Source organism: Pteropus vampyrus, unplaced genomic scaffold, assembly GCF_000151845.1.
Source record: "Pteropus vampyrus isolate Shadow unplaced genomic scaffold, Pvam_2.0 Scaffold63, whole genome shotgun sequence".
In the NCBI taxonomy this organism is placed as follows: domain Eukaryota; kingdom Metazoa; phylum Chordata; class Mammalia; order Chiroptera; family Pteropodidae; genus Pteropus; species Pteropus vampyrus.
Window position 1 is genome coordinate 3570965 of NW_011888844.1, and position 20454 is coordinate 3591418.

Consider the following 20454-nt stretch of genomic DNA (forward strand, 5'->3'; position numbering starts at 1 on the left):
AAATTAGTGGTTGCTGGGGTTACAAATAGGAGAGGCAGAGGAAGGAGGTGGGTATGGAATAAAAAGGCAACACGAGAGATTCTTGGTTTTGGAGCTGCTCTGCATCTTAAAACTTTTTCCATACTGAATCTAATGTACACATAATAAAATTTACGTATTTTTCTGCAACTTATTTTACAGGACAGCATATTTTAGGACATACAAAAGGTAACACCAGCTGCTTCCAGAAGGTGAGAATGCAGGTAGAAGGCGGGGGGCGGGGGGAGGTGGATACAGGCAGGAAGAGAGAGGAGACACACTAGAACTTTTTTTTTCACTTTCTCATTTTCATGTTGTCTCACGAGTACTGGCAATTGTAAATTCAATTAAGATATCAAAATTTTAAAAATGTATCTGGAAATATGAAAACATACCTCTAAATAACCAATAAATAAAGAAATCATGATGTCTATTAGAAAATACTAAAAACTCATGGAAGACAGCTAACGTGATCCCTAAGAGGGAACAGGAATCATAAATTATTAAAGGAAGGCTTAAATGCTAGAATTAAGAATTTAACTCAAGAAATTAGAAAAAGAACAAGAGTGATTTTAAGCCAAAGAAAGTAGAAGAAAATAATAAACAGATTAATTACATCGAAAAAAAAGATACCACAGAAGGAAATAGGCAAAAGCTGGTTCTCTGAAAACACTAATAATATAGACAAACACCTAGCAAGAGAGATCAAGGAGAAATACAGAAAAAAGCACAAATAATATCAAGAATAAATAATACAGTGCATAATTACAACTATAGAAGAGCATAGTGAGCAAGGAAGAGAAGCATATCTGATGCAGTTAGAAAGGAGGAAGAAGCCAAATACTGGAGGCAGTAGTGAAAACAGAGAGACCAATTAGGACGTTTTTGGAGTAGTTTAATGGTAAATGACAGTGGAATGAACTGGAAGGAAGAGTAGAGATGGAGAAAACTCATTAAATTTGGGTTATGTTTTAGAGTAGAGCTGATAGGATATACTGAAGGACTGATCATGAATTTAAGGGAAAGACATAAAGATGTTAAAGATAATTATTAAGGATAAAATCAATACTCCCTACCACAGCATACAGACCTCCACAAAATGGCTCAGGTCTACTTTCTGGTTTCAAACTCTCATTAATCCAACTCACATAGTCAACCTTTCAGTCATACTAAACATTCTCACCATTCACCTAGGATGCCATGCCCTTTCAATCTGTTTCCTCTTTCTGGAATGCTCTAACTCTTCATTAAATTCTTACTCATCTTTCAAGACTCAGTTCAAATGTCATCTCTATGACACTTTCCACTAACCTCCAAGGCATGATTAGTCACTTTTTTCTCTGGCTTCACTGTTGGTATCTAGTAGTAATATTAGCAACAGTATATTTAGAATAACAGAAATTAACATTAAATGAGGGTTTACTATATCAGGCACTGTCATAAAACCATTACATAGATTATTGCATTTAATCCTATAAACAATCTTATAAACTAAGTACTATTCTTATTCCTTTTGTATTATGAAACTGAAGTAAAGAAAGATAAAATAACCTGTTAAAGTTTACATATCTAAGTAAGCAGAGAAACCAGGATTTGAACCCAGGAATTCTGACTCAAGAACCCATACATAACTTCCCCATCGAGCCAAAGTATGGGAAGTTCGTAGGAATGTAAAATGGTACACCTGCTATGAAAAACAGTACAGCAGTTCCTTAAAAAATTAAAAATACAATTATCATACGATACAGCAATCCCAATTCTGGATATATATCCAAAGGAACTAAAAAGAGAATCTTGAAGATTTATTTGCACATCCATGTTCATAGAAGCATTATAAGAGGTGGAAGTAACCTAAAAGTTTATCAAAGATGAATGGATATGGCATAATACATACAATGGAATATTAGTCTTAAAAAGGAAAGAGATTCTAATACATGATAAAAAATGGATGAACCTTGAGGACATTATGCTAAGTGAAATAAGCCAGCCATGGAAAGACAAATATTGTATAATTTCAATTATATAAGGTACCTAGAATACTCAAATTTATGAAGACAAAGTAGAATGGTAGTTACCAGGCACTAAGGGGAGGAATGGAGAGTTATTGTCTAATGGGTATAATTTCAATTTTGCAAGATCAAAAGAGTTCTGGAGATCTGTTGTACAACAATATGAATATATTTAACACTACTGAACTATACGCTTAAAATAGTAAAGATGGCAAATTTTGTTTTTTTAACCATGATTCAAAAGTTATTTTAAAAAAATTTGGGAAGGTATGTCTGTAAAACAGAGATATATGGCACTATTATACATTTAAATCGAAAATTGAAAGTAGCATTGGGAAGATTAAATCTGACTATAAAGAGCCTTAAATGCTAAAATGAATAAAAATGAGAAAATATTTAAACCTGGCCCATTGCAGAGAAACATCCTATAAATAAATTTCTGGATGTTTCTAAACTCTCAAAAGCCACCAAACCTGAGGATCTAAAGCAGAAGAAAAAAGTATTCTCACTTTGAAATACTATTTTATTAAGCTGTAAATTCTTAATGCAGACCCTTTCTAATCAATTCACTGTTTATTGAAATAAGATTTAGCTTCTTATGTTCCTAATCAAAATTTATTGTGCATATCAGTAAATCCTATGTGATTTCTAAAATATTCTTCATTCTGGGAAGACCTCAGGTTTTGGAATGAAAGAAAAAAAAAACATGAAATAAATTGAAATTTAAAGTTAGATAAGCACTAGCTGGGTAAAGTTAGAAAAATTAATTAAATTCTCTATGCTTCATATTCCCCATTTGGTAAACTGGGAGAATACCACCTACTTCACTTGGCTGTGATGGTAATTAAATTGCATAATGTGTAAAGAAATTAATATAGTGAGCAGCGTAGAGTACAAAAAAATAACTTTGGGGAATTTAAGATTTATTTTTAATTTTAGGTTAATTAACATTATCGGAAATAAATTTGAATTTGTATTTTTAAGTCTTTTAATGCACACTGGCCCAGTACCTGTGCTTTCAAGGTAGCAGATTTTTCAGCATGTAAATCCACGATACATCGAAAAGACTAAATTAAGACATTAACACAAGCAGTCATGCACACGATAGTGAAAGAGGATTTCAAGGGCTTATTTGAAAACTGAATTTCAAGGACTTATTTGAAAACTGAACCTAATTTAATTTATAAATTTCATCCAATAACTAAAGAGTTAATATTTTTTAAAATAAATTTAGAAAGGTATAAATGTAAATGAACTAATATCACTTTTTGGATTCCTACATATTTACAATAGGATAATATACGAGAAATCACTATAACCTATAACAAATCTAGTTATTCTCTGTATTCTGGCATTATGAAAAACACTGCAGTTACTATCTAACAGAAAATACAAATTCCATTTCTTCTTGTTTCTTTTTTTTTCTCCTATTTAGTGAACAATTAAAGTGCCAAGAAAGAATGGTCAAAAGCACTAAATAGATAGGTGGGGAGTTAAGGACTTATTTCAGGAGAAAGTTGGAATGGAGAGCTTTAAACTATGCTTTATCATAAACGTTAATTTTCCATCAGCTTCCTTTTTATAATCACATTTAAGAGAAAAAGGAAAAATCAAAACTCTAGATATTTTTCCAATGGTTTAAATTTTGATTAATTTTAAGAAAACCACTACTCTGTATCTACTAGCTACATTTTTCAATAATCAAATATAAAGCCTAAAATACAATTACATATACAAGTTGTATATGCCCACACACATGTATAAGAAAAAGGGCAGGTATGAGGTTTCCAAGCCTTTTGGAGAATTATTTATCATTTAAAAACAAAATCACTCATGTGAAAAATAAAATTATGGTACATCTGGTTTATTCTCAAAGAAAATATCACTATTACACAGAGAATAATAGTAAGATTTGTACATTATATACTTCACATATTTTTGGTGAAAATTAAACAATTCTAATCATTTTTCTAGTTTGAAAAGTTTATGTATGACTTATATGTACAAACGTGTGTGTATATTTAAACTTTAATTCTGTATAGAGATATTTAGGAAGTATTAAATGCTACCATTGATAAACTTACGAATCAACATGCAGAACCCTCTGGCCACTTCTTGAACATGCAGCCGCAATGATGGATTCGGGCAAACCTATAAAAACACACACCTATATCATTTAGAATGTAGAAAAATATATATATATAAGTATGTATATATAAAGCAAAATGTTTGATTCATGCTATCGCTGTACAGAAGAGTTTAACAAAGTGGGCTCATCCTTGTATTCTAAACTATATAAAGTGTTCATTATACCATTGAATGTTTCCTAAATGTACTACTAATGCTAAAAATTTTAGTATATGGAAGAGATATTTTTAAAAACCAAATATTTCAATTATTTTTATCAGCAAATCCCATAAATGAGCAAATGTCAAAATACTGTTTATATAGTACTTTGTTATTTAGGAACTATATCCACACTTAGCTTATCTGATTCTCTCAACTGCACTGAGAGAGATGCATCTGCACATACATTTTAAAGATTAAGAAGAAACTGGGGTGCAAATATGTAAACTTGTTGCCCAATGCTTTAAGAAAATAAAGTTCTACAGCTAAAATGTGAACTCAAATCTAACTCCAAAGCCTCAGTAACTGTGAGGGGGAATGGCATACATCCACTTAAGCAATAGATTAGCTAATTTCAAAAGGCTATTTATAAGATATAGTATTTTACTTTCTGGTTAATACAGCAGTTTGAAAAGAACATTACTGTTTTGGAATCAAATTATGCCATATCATAAGTTGGTTATCATTAAAGGAAATATATATTACTACTCTCAGTGCCAGCAAAAGAAATAAAAATTTACCAAAGATAATGATTTTACAAAAAAAAAAAAAAAAAAAATCAGGTGTTCAGCTACATCGGCTACTTAATATCCTATGTTGTAAGTTCAAGACTCTTTCATAACTTTTGCAATAGAGGCTATTAAATCTCTTTTATCAGTCAGACAAACAAAGCACGTTTTGAAAGTTTAGTAAAATTCTATAGTGCTACTACTGACATTTTCACTGCAATGAAACACTGATCTCTTGGGATTTTTCCCTAGTAGAAAAGAAATAGCACCATTCTCTTGGCAGGGATTTAAAGTACACACTAAGCATCAAGGATATCAAGAAAAGGGAATGGTTACCTTTATGTAAAAGGCAATATACATGGAAGCAAATAACATAGTTGATCTCTAGTTGAAAATCACATTAAACGCAAGCCCCAGCTGCATTCATGGAAAAACTAGAGTTTTCCAGGGGTGAACACTTTGTAGGTATATAAGGCTTGGTTCAAAGAAGTTCTGACCAAATGTACTGTATATAGCCATTAAATACCAATGGGTAAAAATAAGCCATCATAAAGTTTCAACCTTAACTTTGGATATAATTCAAAGAAAAAACAGTAGAATGTGTGGTGTACAAGGAAATAAGAGAATGGAAAGTTTGGAACAGTTAAGCATACTTCTTCAAACATTTAAAATTGTATTGTTCTAATGGCTTGCATCTTAAGATTATCTAAACTTTTTATACCAAAAGAAATAACTTTTCCTATTAATGAAATGCAGTCACTATAGTACTTTAAAAGCTGTTATGCTGTTTAGTTAGAAAGGACAACAGCAAAGAAATGTTCAGGAAGCAGAATTAGGATGTTAAATTGTGTAGTAATGACAGCATTAACAATACACTATCAAATATTGGTATAAGTCTTTATGGTTCACAATGTATTTTCATATACATCATCTCCTTTATTCATTATAATCTCATATAAGAAACGGGATGAGAAAGGTTAAAAAATTCGCCAAAGATCAAGTAATTCAGTAATGAAGTATCTCGAATTCAAATTACCATGGTAAAGTCACTCTCTCCAACTCTGACATGAGTCTGAAAATGAGGATTTAAGGGCAGGACAACAACATAAGGAAATGGGCATGGACTCAAGTTAGACAGATCTAGGCTTGAATCTTAGTTCTGCTGCTTAACTAAGCTGTGCAACATCAGACAAGTCACTTGACTTCCTTCTGAGCCTTTGTTTCTTCATCCATCAATAGGAATACCACCATTTACCTCATAGAATTGTTTGGTTGTTAGCAGGAGATACTTGCATTATAAACACTATATACTTGTATTATGCTTCAGAAAGATATTTTAAAAGTAGTATACTTTCAACTAAATACTACTCCAAACATACACCTATTTTTACCAGATACCAACTCCAATGGCAAACAATAATAAAATTACTCTCTTCTATTTGGCCCAAATTAGCTGCTACTTTGTGTAGTGAAATACACATGTGATTAACATGTGATTATTTCCAGAGCTGTGATCAACACCGTCAGAAGTCATGTCTCTACCAACAAAGCAAAGCCAAAAATGGATTTCAATACTCAACATGATTTGAGTCCAAATTACATAAAACCAAAATGACTATCATTTATGCTTTCCCTTAAAACTTCCATCCAGACACGCCCACATATTTGTGAAACTGATAGGCTGTTCCCATGTTAAATAACAAAGGCCTATTACCTTCATGCTTAGAATGATTAAAATAACAGACTAATGAAACCATTAGTGATGTCTTCCTGGCCAAGATTTCGTATTTCTTCCCACCCACTTAATAAACACTGAGTTCCTTGAACAGAGGGGGAACATGGTAGATTCCCTGTAAATATCTGCTGAAGGAAAGAAAAGGAGAAAAAAAATGGGGAAAGGGAAGATGGCAAGAGGGACAGAGCAGACTGTGATAGGTGGTGAGAAAAACAAAGTTAAGATAAAGGCACTGTCTAGTCTAAAAGAGCCCAGAGTATAAAGAATACAAATTTATATGGATTAAAATAATAAATGTAATCAAAACTGGTATAGGAACACAACAGAAAGCAGCATTTCCTCTGCAGAAGGGAATCACAGGAAGCTCCAAAGAGCAGGGGACATTAGCTGGGTGTTTCAGGATCTGTAACAACCCAACTGAAAAGTGTAGGAGGAAAATGGAAGGAAAAAGGAAAGTGGAAGGGAGTTTTCTTGGCAAAGGGTGAAGGAAGAGAGAACCAAAAGGCAATGCTGATAAAAGAATGGTTGGAGCCAAACCATGGTGTATGAACTAGAACCTGTAAGCAACAGATACTATTGAAAGGATTTTAGCCAGAACATGGCCAAATCAGTGTTTCAGAAAAACAACTGTAGTCACAGAATAAAGAATGAACTTGTATAAAATTTGAGCTTTAAGTCTCAGGTTTGACTGATTGATTGATTGATTGAAGAAATGATTTAATTTTTTCCCCCTATCTTGTTTAATTCTTGTTTAGGAAAAGTTAACATAACCTTTGTGGTCTTATAACCTAACTTAGGGGAAAAAAAAAGTAAAATAACTCCTTGTTTTGTTTAAATTGATATTTATAAGCCAATTTTAATAACAGGTAAACCTTGACTAATTTCAAAATAGAACATTTTTTAACACTTGGCACAATAAAAAGTGAACTACTTCGGAATCATTCCTCAAATTCACATAACATTCTTTTGAGGCATTTATGTGAAAAATATAAAGGCTTGAAATGAATTATCTAATCTCCCCCACTAGGAAAAGCCAGACATGAGTTAGAAACAGATAACCTAGATCAGGGTCAAATCATACTGAAATCACACTGTAAAATATATATGTGTGTACAGATATACAAGTACAATGTTTTCAACTGTAATACAGGGCTAATTGTACAACTCATAGGGGTATATGGAGGAATAGGTACAAAATGATATAAAATACCTTACACAGTGCCTCCTAGCATGTCACTGACATTCAATAAATATTGGCTCTCTTCCATTCTCTTCCTTCTCCAATAAATTAGTTATTTGAAGAAAAAAATACTATCATTTGTTAACTATTACTTATGTTAACATCAAAGATCTAACAACGTAAAATAGTTACTTCAAACAGAAGTCCAGTGGCCTTTTCTATATGTACACTATAGAAGTTCATCAAACATTTAATATCATTTACACATTTCACATTTATTAAATGATTATTAAATTCATTAGTGAGACTGTATCAAAGAACTCTGCTAAAAGATTATAGGAAAAATGTATAATTCTGATACAAGACCAACAACTTTTACTGACATGTAATTTTTATCAAACACAGGTAAATATTAAGTATTAAATTAGCACTTCATAATAGTTTGTAATGGGGGAAACTGAAGTTTGTTACATACTGCTCTTATCAGTTGAGGTTCTTTTATAAACTTGGCAGTTAGAAAAAAAATACATTAGAAGCTTACAGAACACTATATGATCACATAACAAACATATATAGTCCCAGTTTTTGGCAATTTTCCAAAACCTGTCTAGATAAAATAGAGATGTTTCATTATTAAGTGAAGGAGCTGGACTAAAATCAGAACCAAAAAGGTATGAAATTAATATTTTCAAGATTATCTAAAACATTTTACAGGAATGAAACCATTATTTATTCATTTTTCAAAATCCCCTTTTAATCCAAATTCTTAATGTTAAACCTCATTTACAACTATAATATTTGGGTTAGTTCTCTATGATCTATTCTTAAAACTGTATTAATATCTGGAATTGATTTTCCTAACACTATACTTACATAAGATAAATGTAAAACAAAGTACTTACACCACTCCCAGCATATCGAACAATAAATAATAGATTCCCCTGACAGGACTTTGATGACCTGGCAAAGCCCGAGTGCTTTCAGCACAAATCATATGAAACCATAAATCATTCTTTATTTTATAGAACATTTCAAAATGGATTCCTGCTTTCTACCTTAAAAGTCATTTCATGTGTTATTTATAACTAGTGAAGACCAGAATGGAAAGAAAATTACATAGAACTAGAAAATTTACTGTGACTGTTTTTTTAATATATAAAGAATAACTTTCTTTAGGAAAAAAAGAGAATCACTGGCAAGGAAAACCTTGTGAGTACAACAAGCCCTTAGAGAGCCACACCATTTGCTACTTACACAGCACTATGTACAGACCTTCTGCATCATCGTAAACAAACCATAAACAACATTAGGTACAGAACTAACTAGAATGAGAAATGCAAAGGTAAAACTACAAACTTAACTTACCCCATAGCCACTAAAAAGACATCAGAAAATTAGGCAGAAATTGAATTTCAAACCAGATTCAAATAGTTTGTTCATTCCTATCAAATTCTAAATTAAAAGTTTAGATCTTATATTTACTTTTTAGTGGTTAACTTAAAAAGAAAAAAAAAACTGCCATTGAAGTAGCCTAGGGGACTACCAAGACATAAGATAAAAATATTTTTTAATTGACAATATTTTAATTTACTTTGACCAACAAAAAGTACCAAACTTATTAGTAAATGTAGTAACATCTATGCATTTCTTCCTCATAGGAGAAAACACTGTTATTACTATCCGTGTAATTTTTAGAACTATAGAAAAATGTACTATCCATTAAAATATTAACTTGCAAAATTCATGTTAATTAAAAAAATTATATAATGTTGAGCTTTTAGGGGTGTCTTAATAAAAAGAACACTTTTAATATTCAGGGTACTGAACTAAATTGTCAGGAAAACTGGATTCTTGTTTTAAGGTTTACCCTAAATAACTGGAAAGTCACTTAAACTCTATGGAATTCAGCTTCTTTGATATAAGTGACCCATAAGGTTTATTACAAGTTCTCAAAGGTGAACATTAATGGTAGATCAAAAACTTAGCCTCTATTCTTGGGCAGATGACTTGAACTTAAAAACAAAAACAGGAGAAGGGGTCCAAGATGGCAGTATAGGAAGGCCCTGAGTTCAACTCCTCCCACCAAAACACTGACTATACACCTACATATAGAACAATTCGCCCTAAAGAGGAACTTAGCACTGATTAAATAAACAGATTCCACATAACTAATGATATAGGGACCACAGAGATAAGAGCAGGAGCTGGAGACATGTTGACAAAAGGAACCCCAACCCCTAAACAGCAACCTGCGGTAGGTATCACTGAGAGGTCCATGCACAAACTACCCTGCCCTTGGACACAGCAAAACAGCAGTTAAAGGGGCACCTAGACTATACATGAAGGAAATTTATTTACTAACTCTAGAGCATCTACCAAACAGGAGGGTACTGCTGGATCTCTTTCTGGGAGAAGAGGCACCGGCAAGTGCCATTTTTATATTCCTCTTCAACCTTAAGAGTGCAGGTGGAAGCACAGTCCAGACACTCTAGCAGGCCTGCAACCAGTGCACCCTGGGCCCTTGGCCCACATCAGCTCCAGCTGTCACCCAAAAGCGGCTCCAATGCCAAGTGCCCCAGGCCTCCTCCAATTGCCTGCGCCAGCTCCAGCCATCCCGCCAAGGTGAACCCAGCACAGGAAGCTCTGGAAAACCCCCGGCCTGAGCCCTAGGCAGTGATCCCATCAAGACAGCCCTGGAGCGACACACTCCAGGGCCTCCCCAGCCCACTCCAGCTCCAGCCATCCTGACAAAGATCCCTGGCAGTTGTCCACTCCAGCTCCAGTGGTCCTGCCAGGAAGGTCTGAGCGGCACACACTAGGACCTCCCTGGCCTGTGCCTGATCCAGCCATCCTGCCAAAGTGGCTCAGAAGCAACATGCCCCAGAACCCCTAAAACCTGAGCCTGACCCAGCTCCAGCCATCCCACTAAGGCAACCCCGGCATGGCATGCTCCAAACTCCATTCTGCACCAGATTCAGCCATTATGCCATAGCATCCCGGTTCAGAACACCATGGCCCAAGCCTGCTCCACCTCTAGCCATCCCAACAAGGCAGACCTGAGACAACCCAGCACATGCCAACTCCAGCCCCAGCCATCCCATCAAGATGGTCCCAACACAGTGTACCATGGGGACCCCACCCTCCCGAGACCACACCGGCACCAGTTCCAGTTGACCAGCCAAGGGAACCCCAGCATGGTCATGCCCTAGAACCTCCTGGTCATGCCCACTTAAGTTGTCCAGCAAAGGTGGCCCCAACACAGCACACTTTTGGACACCTCACCAATCCCCTGTCCATTCCATGTACACAGTGGTTGCTCCTACATAAGGCCACTCCTTCAACAGTGGGAGATAAATGTTTTACCTCATTCATAGAAACAACCATAGGAAATCAACAAAATGAGGAGATGAAGAGTATATTCCAAAAGAAAGAACAGGAAAAAAGCCCTAATGAATCAAAGATAAGAAATTTTCATGATGAAGAGTTCAAAGTAACTATCATAACATTGCTCGGTGAAATAGGGAGAACGGTAAAACACAATAAGAACTTACACAAAGAATTAGAAAAATATAAGGAAGAACCAGAGCTGAAGAATACAATAACTGAAATGACAAATACACTAGAGGGAATCGACAGCAGATTACATGATAGAAAAGCAATGATCTGGAAGATAGACTAGTGGAATTCACTCAATCAGAAAAGCAAAAGGAAAAAAGAATTTTAAAAAGTGAGGATAGTTTAAAGTACCTAGGACAATATCGAGAATACTAACAGTCACATTATAGGAGTCCCAGAAGGAGAAGAGAGAAAGGGGCAAAAAACTTATTTGAAAAAAATATCGGCTAACAACTTAAGTAACCTAGGTAATGAAACAGACATCCAAGTCCAAGAAGTATAGAAAATCTCACAGAAGAACACCACAAAGAGATCTACACTAAGACATATTATAATTAAAATGACTAAAGTTAACGGTAAAGAGAGAATCTTAAAGGCAACAAGGTAAAAACAACCAAACACATAAAAGGGAAATGTCATTAAACTATTAGCTGACTTTTCAGCAGAAACTTTGCAGGACGAAAGGGAGTGGCAGGACATATGTAAAGTGCTGGGGAAAAAAAGAGAATACTCTACCTAGCAAGGTTATCACTCAGAATTCAAAGAGAAATAAAGTTTCCCAGATGAGCAAAAACTAAAGTTCATCACCACTAAACTAGCCATATAAGAAATATTAAAGGGTCTTTTTTTAAGTGAAAAAGGTCATAACTAGAAATAAGAAAACAGATGAAAGAAAAAAAATCACACTTGTAAAAGCAAATATACAGTGAAGGCAGTAGAGCAACCACTTAAAAATCTAGTATGAAGGTTAAAAGATAAAAGAAATATAACAGACTATAACTACAATAAGTACTTAGGGGATACGCAAAATGAAGTGACGTAAATATGACATCGAAAACATAAAATGTGGGGAGAAGGTAAAAAATGGGGCTTTTAGAATGCGTTTGATCTTAAGCAACTATCAGCTTAGACTGTCATACATACATACATACATACACATACATACAAACATACACACACACACACACACACACACACACACACACACACACACACACACGGCAGAAAGGAATCCAAACATAACACTAGAGAAAACCATCAAAACCACAAGAGACTAAGAAAAAAAGAAGCAGAGAAGAACTATATAAACAAAAAAAATTTAACAAAATGGCAATAAGTACATACTTATCAATAATTACTTTAGATTTAAATGAATTAAATACTCCAATCAAAAGACATAGGGTAGCTGAATGGATAAGAAAACAAGACCCTTACATATGCTGCCTACAAGAGACTCGCTTCAGACCAAAACACAGACTGAAAGTGAAGGCACAGAAAAAAATATTCCATGCAAATGGAAATGAAAAGAAAGCCAGGGTCGCACTACTCATATCAGACAAAACAGACCTTAAAATAAAGAACATAAAAAAAACAAAAAAGGAGGCATTAAACAATGATAAAGCAGTCAATCTAATAAGAAGATGTAACATTCATAAATATTTACACATCCAACACAGAAGTACCTAAATATATAAAGAAAATATTAGCAGACATAAAAGGGGAAATTGACAGTACTATAATAATAGTAGGGGACTTTAATACCTCACTTACATCAGTGGACAGATCATTCAGAGAGAAAATCAATAAGGAAACATTATTCTTAAAGGATAAATTACAACAGAGGGAGTTATAGATATTAATAAAACATTTCAACCAAAAACTGCAGAATACATATTCTTTTCAATTGCACATGGAAAATTCTTTAGGACAAATCACATGTTAGGCCACAAATCAAGTCTCAAAACACTCAAGACAAACTATATCAAGCCTCTTTTCCAACCACAATGGTATGAAACTAGAAATTAAAAGAAGAAAACTGGAAAGGACACAAACATGAGGAGACTGAACAACATGCTACTAAACAACCGAAGGGTCAACGGAGAAATCAAAGAGGAAATCAAAAAATACCTTGAGACAAACAAAAATGGAAATACAACTTCCTAACATCTATGGGACTCAGGAACAGCTGTTCTAAAAAGGAAGTTCACTGAGATACAGGACTACCTCAAAAAATAAGAAAACTCACAAATAAACAATTGAACTTTACACCTAAAACTACTAGAAAAAGAACTAAAAAGAAAAAGAAAACCCAAAGTTGATAGAAAAGGAAAAGGAAATAAATATCACAGCAGAAATAAATGAAAGACCAAAAAAAAAAAAAAGCAATAAAACTAAAACCTGGTTCTTTGAAAAAATAAGCAAATCAATAAAACTTTAGCCAGACTCAAGGGAAAAAAGGGGAGAGAAGGCCCAAATAAAATCAGAAATAAAAAGAGTATAACTAACAACTGACGCCATAGATATACAAAAGATAAAAATACAAGTTATATGCCAAAAAATTAGAAAACCTAGAATAGACATATTATTAAAACATCTTTCAAAAAGAATCATCAAGAAATAGAAAACCTGAATAGACCAATTACAACAAATAAAATTAAATCATTAATTTTAAAACTCCCCAAAACAAAAAAGTCTAGAACCAGATGGTTTCACAGGTGAATGCTCACTAGCATTCAGAGAAAAGTTAATACCTATCCTTCTCAAAGTATTCCAAAAAAAAGAAGAGCAAGAAATGCTTCCAAATCCAATTTATAAAGTCAGCATTACCCTAATACCAAAACCAGACAAAGAGACTACAAAATAAAAAACAAAAACAAAAAAAAAAGAAAATCACAGGCCCACATCCTTGACGAACATAAATGCAAAAAACCTCAGCAAAATAGAAAATATCAGCAGACCAGATGTAACAATACATTAAAAGATTCAAACACCATGATCAAGTGGGATTTGTTGCAGGGTTGCAAAGATGGTTATACATCCGTGGATCAAGAAACATGATACTCCACATTAACAAAATAAGGATAAAAATCATATCATCATCTCAATAGATGCAGAAAAAGCATTTGATAAAATTTGACATTCAATTATGATAAAAACTCTCAACAAAGTGAGTATAGAAGGTACATACCTCAACATAATAAAGGCCATATAAAACAAACTCACAGCTAACATCATGCTTGATGGTGAATAGCTGAAAGCTTTTCCTCTAATATCAGAAACTCTTGCCACTTTTATTCAACATAGTATTGAACATCCTAGCCACAGCAATTAGTCAAGAATAAGAATAAAAAACATCCAAATTAGAAAGAAGTAAAACTGTCACTATTTGCAGATGACATGTTACTATATGCAGAAAACCCTAAGGATTCCACCAAAAAAACTATTAGAACTAATAAATGAATTCGGTAATAACACAGATACAAAATTAAAATATAGAAATTGGCTGCTTGTATACATTAGTAACACACTACCAGAAAGTGAAATTAAGAAAAGACTCCCATTTATAATTGCATCAAAAAGAATAAAATACTTAGAAATAAATTCAGTCAAGGAGGTGGAAGACCTGTACTCTAAAACCTATAAGACTCTGATGAAAGAAATTGAAGGAAACACAGATAAATAGAAAGATATACCTACCATGCTCATGGAATGGAAAAGTCAATATCATTTAAATTTCCATACTACTGAAAATAATGTACAGATTCACTGCAATTCCCATCAAAATATCAGTCGTTTTTCATAAAACTGGAACAAAGAATCCCAAAATTTGTATGGAACCACAAAAGAATGTGAACAGTCAAAGAAATCTTGAGGAATAACAAAGCTGACGGCATCACACTCCTTGATTTAAAACTATACTACAAAACTATAGTAATCAAAACAGTATGGTACTGGCATGCACACAAAAAAAGACACATGTCAACTGAATAGAGAGAACAGAAATAAAACTACACATATATGGTCAATTGACGTATGACAGAGGAGGCAAGAATATACATTGGAGAAAAGGCAGTCTCTTCAATAGAGTTGGTAAAACTGGAGAACACATGCAAAAGAATGAAACTGGATCCCTATCCTACACCATATACATAAACTCAAAATAGATTAAAGACTTGCGTGCGAGACCTAAAACCATAAAACTCCTAGACAAAAACATAGGCAGTAAGCTCTTTGACATTGGTCTTAGACATTTTTTTGCACTAGTCTCCTCAGGCAAAGACAACAAAAGTAGATAATAAACAAATTGGACTACATTAAACTAAAAGTTTTTACAGAGTGAAAGAAACCATCATGTCTATCAATATCTGGATAGATAAAGAAGATGTGGTATAAATATACAACAGAACATTACTCAGCCATAAAAAAGAATGAAATCTTACCATTTGCAAAAACATGAATGGACCTAGAGGGTATTATGCTAAGTGAAATAAATCAGAGAAAGACAAATACCGGATGATTTCACTTATGTGTGGAATAAAAAAACAAAACAAACAAAACAAAATGAAAACAGACTCATATATACAGGAAACAAACTGGTAGTTACCAGATAGGGCAGCATTTGCGGGGTAAGTGAAATAGGTGAAGGGGATTAAGAGGTATAAACTTCCATAATAAAATAAATGTCATGGGGATGTAACATACACTGCATAAAGAATGCAGTCAATAATATTTTAATAACTTTGTATGGTGACAGATGGTAAGTAGACTCATCATGGGGATCATTTCATAATGTATATAAATATTGAAACATTGTGATACACACCTGAAACTAATAGGATATTATATGTCAATTATGTTTCAATAAAAGTAAATTAAATAAAAATAGCATAGAAATCTGAAAAACTTTAAATAAAAACAGGATTCTGGGAAGAGGGCATTAGCAGCAAAGTTACTGAATCTCCCCACTAGATCCCCATAAAAACAAACAAGTGCAACCAAGATACCAAAACACTAACTACCCAGGGACAGCATCTACAGCTAGATGACAAAGTATCATGAACTCCAAAATACAGGCAGGTCATTTCAAGCCACCAGTAGCTTGCACAGAAAGTGTGCAAGAGGAAATAAATGGAAAACAAATTTGTGAGAGCCCTGAGAGCCAGAGAACCACAAAATTGCTATCAGGCCTTCAATGTAAGCTTGGCAGGCCATTCTGAGAAGAGCAGCAGAAACTGGGAGGGGACTTAGAAGGCTCCAATCTGTGGAGTGCTAGAGTGATAGGGGAGTGACAGGTGGAGTGGGACCCTATGAACTTAAGAAACCAGCAAACCAAACCCTGCTTCCAGATAAATCCCTGCACTGAGGAGTAACTTTTGAGAATCTAATCCAAAGTCAGAATGGGGAAAATAGGGCCAAAAGAAAGAAAGGGTCCACACAAAACTGGGGGAGGGTTAATACAACCAACAGATATCAGACCTCAGGCTGTCTTTTTTATTACTTTGTGAAAACACAGAAGAGACCTAGAGCAGTGAAGTTAGGAAAGCTATCCTGATCCACATTCCCTATTAAAAATGCATGGAAAACTTGTTTCACTTAAAAATGGGCAACACAAAAGGATCTTGGTTGAATCCCATTCAATGTACAGTTAAAAAAATAAACAGAATAAGGAGTGAAATAACATCCAATAGACATTGCAAGCATGCCAAAAAGACATGCTCACAAATTAGATGAAAACTACAATGTAACTATGGTAACATAAACTGAAAGAAATTAAGAAAATGATAGAAGCTCTAAAAGAGCAACATAAAATTAGAAAAACTCAAAAGTTTGGTGATTACGTAACAGGAACATTTTAAAAAAGGGTAAAATGACTCAAGAGAAATTAAAGAAAAAATAACTTCAAAACATAAACGAAACTAGAAGGCACAGTAGAGCAAAGGAACACAATGGATAAACGCCTTAGGAAAAACTGAAGATGCAAAGAAGAGCACGAAGGTACTGTAGTTACATTTAAAAAGGAGAGCCTTTATCTTTTAGTTGCACACTGGACTTTCACAGAGACAGACTTGCAATACTTACAGATTGAATGATATCTGGGATTTACTTTAAAATAATCGAGTTGGATGGTGAAATGAGAAGGTGAAGGATACAAAGAAAGTGAGATAGGCCATAAACTGATAACCGTTGAAACTGGGAGACTGGTACATGGGAGGTTATTTTATTCTACTTTTTGATGTTTGAAATTTTCCATAATAAAAAGTTTTTAAAATGAAATAACAAATTTTAGACGGCTAATGAAAGACTGGGCTACCAAATAAGAGAATCCCTTGGAAAGCAGAGATTTAGTATCCTGTTGTTTGCCTGAACTGAGAAAATTGTATCAACTCAAATTATCTTAATAAAAATGTTGTTAAGTAATGTAAATATTTGCCGAAGACCTATCCAATGCCAGGAAATAAAATAAGCAGATTCCACTCCAATTAATTTTTACTTAATTCTCTTAAAACTAATATTGCATCAATATAAGTGACCAAAACGATCCTTTCACAGTAAAGGATACTCCAACTGAGCTGTCTTCAAACTTAATAACAAGATTTAACTTGTGATAAGGAAAATAACATTCCTTTGTTCTGAACATATTTTATATATGTGCCACTGAAGAAAATGACCTTGATATACAGCCAGGAGACTAAAATAGATGAGACTGTGTGCTCATTTCAAGAATGTTATAAAATCACAATGAATAACCTGCCTCCTGTATATGAAATCTTACCATGAAATTCATGCTCTTAAAAGCAGAGAAAAAAACTTTTGAGCCTTATAAACTAAATTTGAAAGTGCCTATGACTTTATTCTTTTAACTGTACAACATTCCTTAAGGTAAAAACACTTCAAGGTTTTAAATATAATTTCACTATGTATTTAAGAGAAAATCAGCTGTATATCACTGAGAAAAATCAAAGGCTAATTATTTTATCCTGCTTATTAAAGCTAAACAATGGTAATTACAGAGTTTATTAAAATAAAACAGCTAAAGTACAAAATTTTATCTAATGAAAACTACAATTTTATTGCATTAAGAATTTCTTGAACACTGTATCAAGAAGGATAAACTAAAATCAATGTAAAAGGTCCATGAATCACTTGCCAGTGTGTTTGCACTTTAAAATGCACATTAAAAATACCTAAAAAGGCGAGACCTGGCAAAATGGTGTAGATGGTAGAAGCTTTGTTCATCTCCTCTTGCAACCACATCAAAGTTGTGACAGAAACACGGAGCAAACAGCAAGCAGAGTCATCTGGGATCTAGATGAACAGAAGCCCTACAACTTGGAAGAGAAATAAGAAATCATTCTGCAAGAATAGGAGGTAGGAGGGGGCGAAGAAGCGAGGCTGCCTGGTTCCGAGTGGCTGAGTGGGACAGAGGCTGCAGCAAATGCAAACGTTCCTACTTAAGGGGCCGTATCCATGGCCAGACTTTCACAGAGAAAGACTTGCTCGCTCTGAGCACCAGAATCAGGTCAGCTGCTGAGGGTGGGAAGCACAAGGAAGTTATAATGAGACACAGTTGTTAGAGCAAAGGCTGGAAGCAAGGCTTTCTCTCCTGCAGAAGTGATGGCAGTATCCATTGTTCCTGTTGAGCCCTCCCCTCCCCCGGCCTGCAGACTCAGCACCTCCACAGCTGAGACATCATCAAGCTGGATAATAGAGGTCACTCCACCCAGAGGATTCCCTGAAACTCGACCTTCCTCAACTCACAGCCCCACCCAAGCCACATCCAGGTGTGTCCTCAGGGAGTCCTGTGCCCCTTACTAAGTAGCTCTAAGGTAGCACCTGGCCTCAGTTTCTGGCGTGGCCACCTGAGGCTACTATAAGCACAGCGTCTGTGGATTGCTGCTGAATCTTACCAGGTGGTTCCAGAGGGGTAGAGGCTTGAGCTAAATTTGGCCTGCAGCTGAATCCCTCTCAAGATTGTGCCACTGGACACCTACTACACAAAGCCACGTTAATAAGACCGGGAGACTTAGGAGCTTTGCTTAGTACATAGAAACAGACACAGAAAAGCAGCCAAAATGGGAAGACAAAGAAGCAGAAACCATGAGAACAGAACAAAGATGCAGGAATAATGGAGTCAAGCAATCTAACAGATGGAGTTCAAAACACTGGTTATAAAGATGCTCAATGAACTTACGGGAAGTGTAGATGAACTCAGCGAGAACTTTAACAAAGAGATAAAAATAAAAATGTAAATGGATATTATAAAAGGGAACCAGTCAGAAATGAAGAATGCATTATCTGATATGTGGAGTATATTATAGGGAATCAACAAAGTGGATGAAGCGGAGGATTGAATCACCGATAATAGAGGATGGGAAAGTGGAGGACACCCAATCGGAACAGCAAGAAAAAAGAATCCAAAAATATGATAATGATTTAAAGAGCCTATGGGACAAAATTAAATGTAACAAGTGTCATAGGGGTACCTGAAGAAGAGGGAAAGCAAGAAGTTGAAAACCTATTTGAAGAAATAATGATGAAAAACTTCCCTCACCTGGGGAAGGAAATAGACATACAACCCCAGGAAGCTCAGAAAATCCTAAAGATGATGAACCCAAAGAGGCCCACACCAAGACACATCATAATTAAAATGTCAAAGTTAAATACAAAGAGATTCTTAAAAGCCACAAGAGAAAAGGAGTGAGTTACCTACAAGGGAGCACCCATGAGACTGGCAGCTGATTTCTCAAAAGAAACTATGCAGGACAGAAAGGCTTGGCACAGAATATTCCACGTGATGAAAACCCGAGATCTACACCCAAAGTTACTTTATCCAGAAAAGATATCATTCAGAGTCGAAGGACGAATAAAGAGCTTTCCAGGCAAGAAAACACTAAAGGAGTTCATCACCACCAAGTCAGTATTACAGAAATGTTGGAGGACCTCTCTAAGAAAAAAACATATACCAAAAACATCAATAAAGAATGGCAATAACTACATCTCTATCAACAAGTACCTCAACCAAAAGATAGAGTGGCTAAATGAATTAAGAAAAACAAGACTCCTACATAGGCTGCCTACAAGAGACTCGCTTCAGATTAAAAGACACACACAGACTAAAAGGAAGGGAATGGAAAAAGATATTGCCTTGATGGATCTAGAGGGTACTGAGCTGAATGAAATAAGTCAGATTGAGACAGTCAAATATGACATGATTTCATGTACATGTGGAATCTAAAGAGAATAAACAACAATAACAACAAA

The 20454-nt window shown here is 34.6% G+C and overlaps 1 protein-coding gene across 4 annotated transcripts in view; it reads right to left on the minus strand.

Moving 5' to 3' along the window:
• The window catches only part of CHM (CHM, Rab escort protein 1), a 198287-nt gene that overhangs the window by 166542 nt on the left and 11291 nt on the right, over positions 1 to 20454 (minus strand). For 3 of the 4 annotated variants that reach the window (XM_023531195.1, XM_011361161.2, XM_023531194.1), the window contains exon 2: positions 4112 to 4178. The exons of the other annotated variant lie outside the window; for it this stretch is intronic. In XM_023531195.1, the coding sequence (XP_023386963.1) occupies positions 4112 to 4178 (67 nt within the window). The remainder of the gene's footprint in view (positions 1 to 4111; positions 4179 to 20454) is intronic. 4 annotated transcript variants of the gene reach the window in all.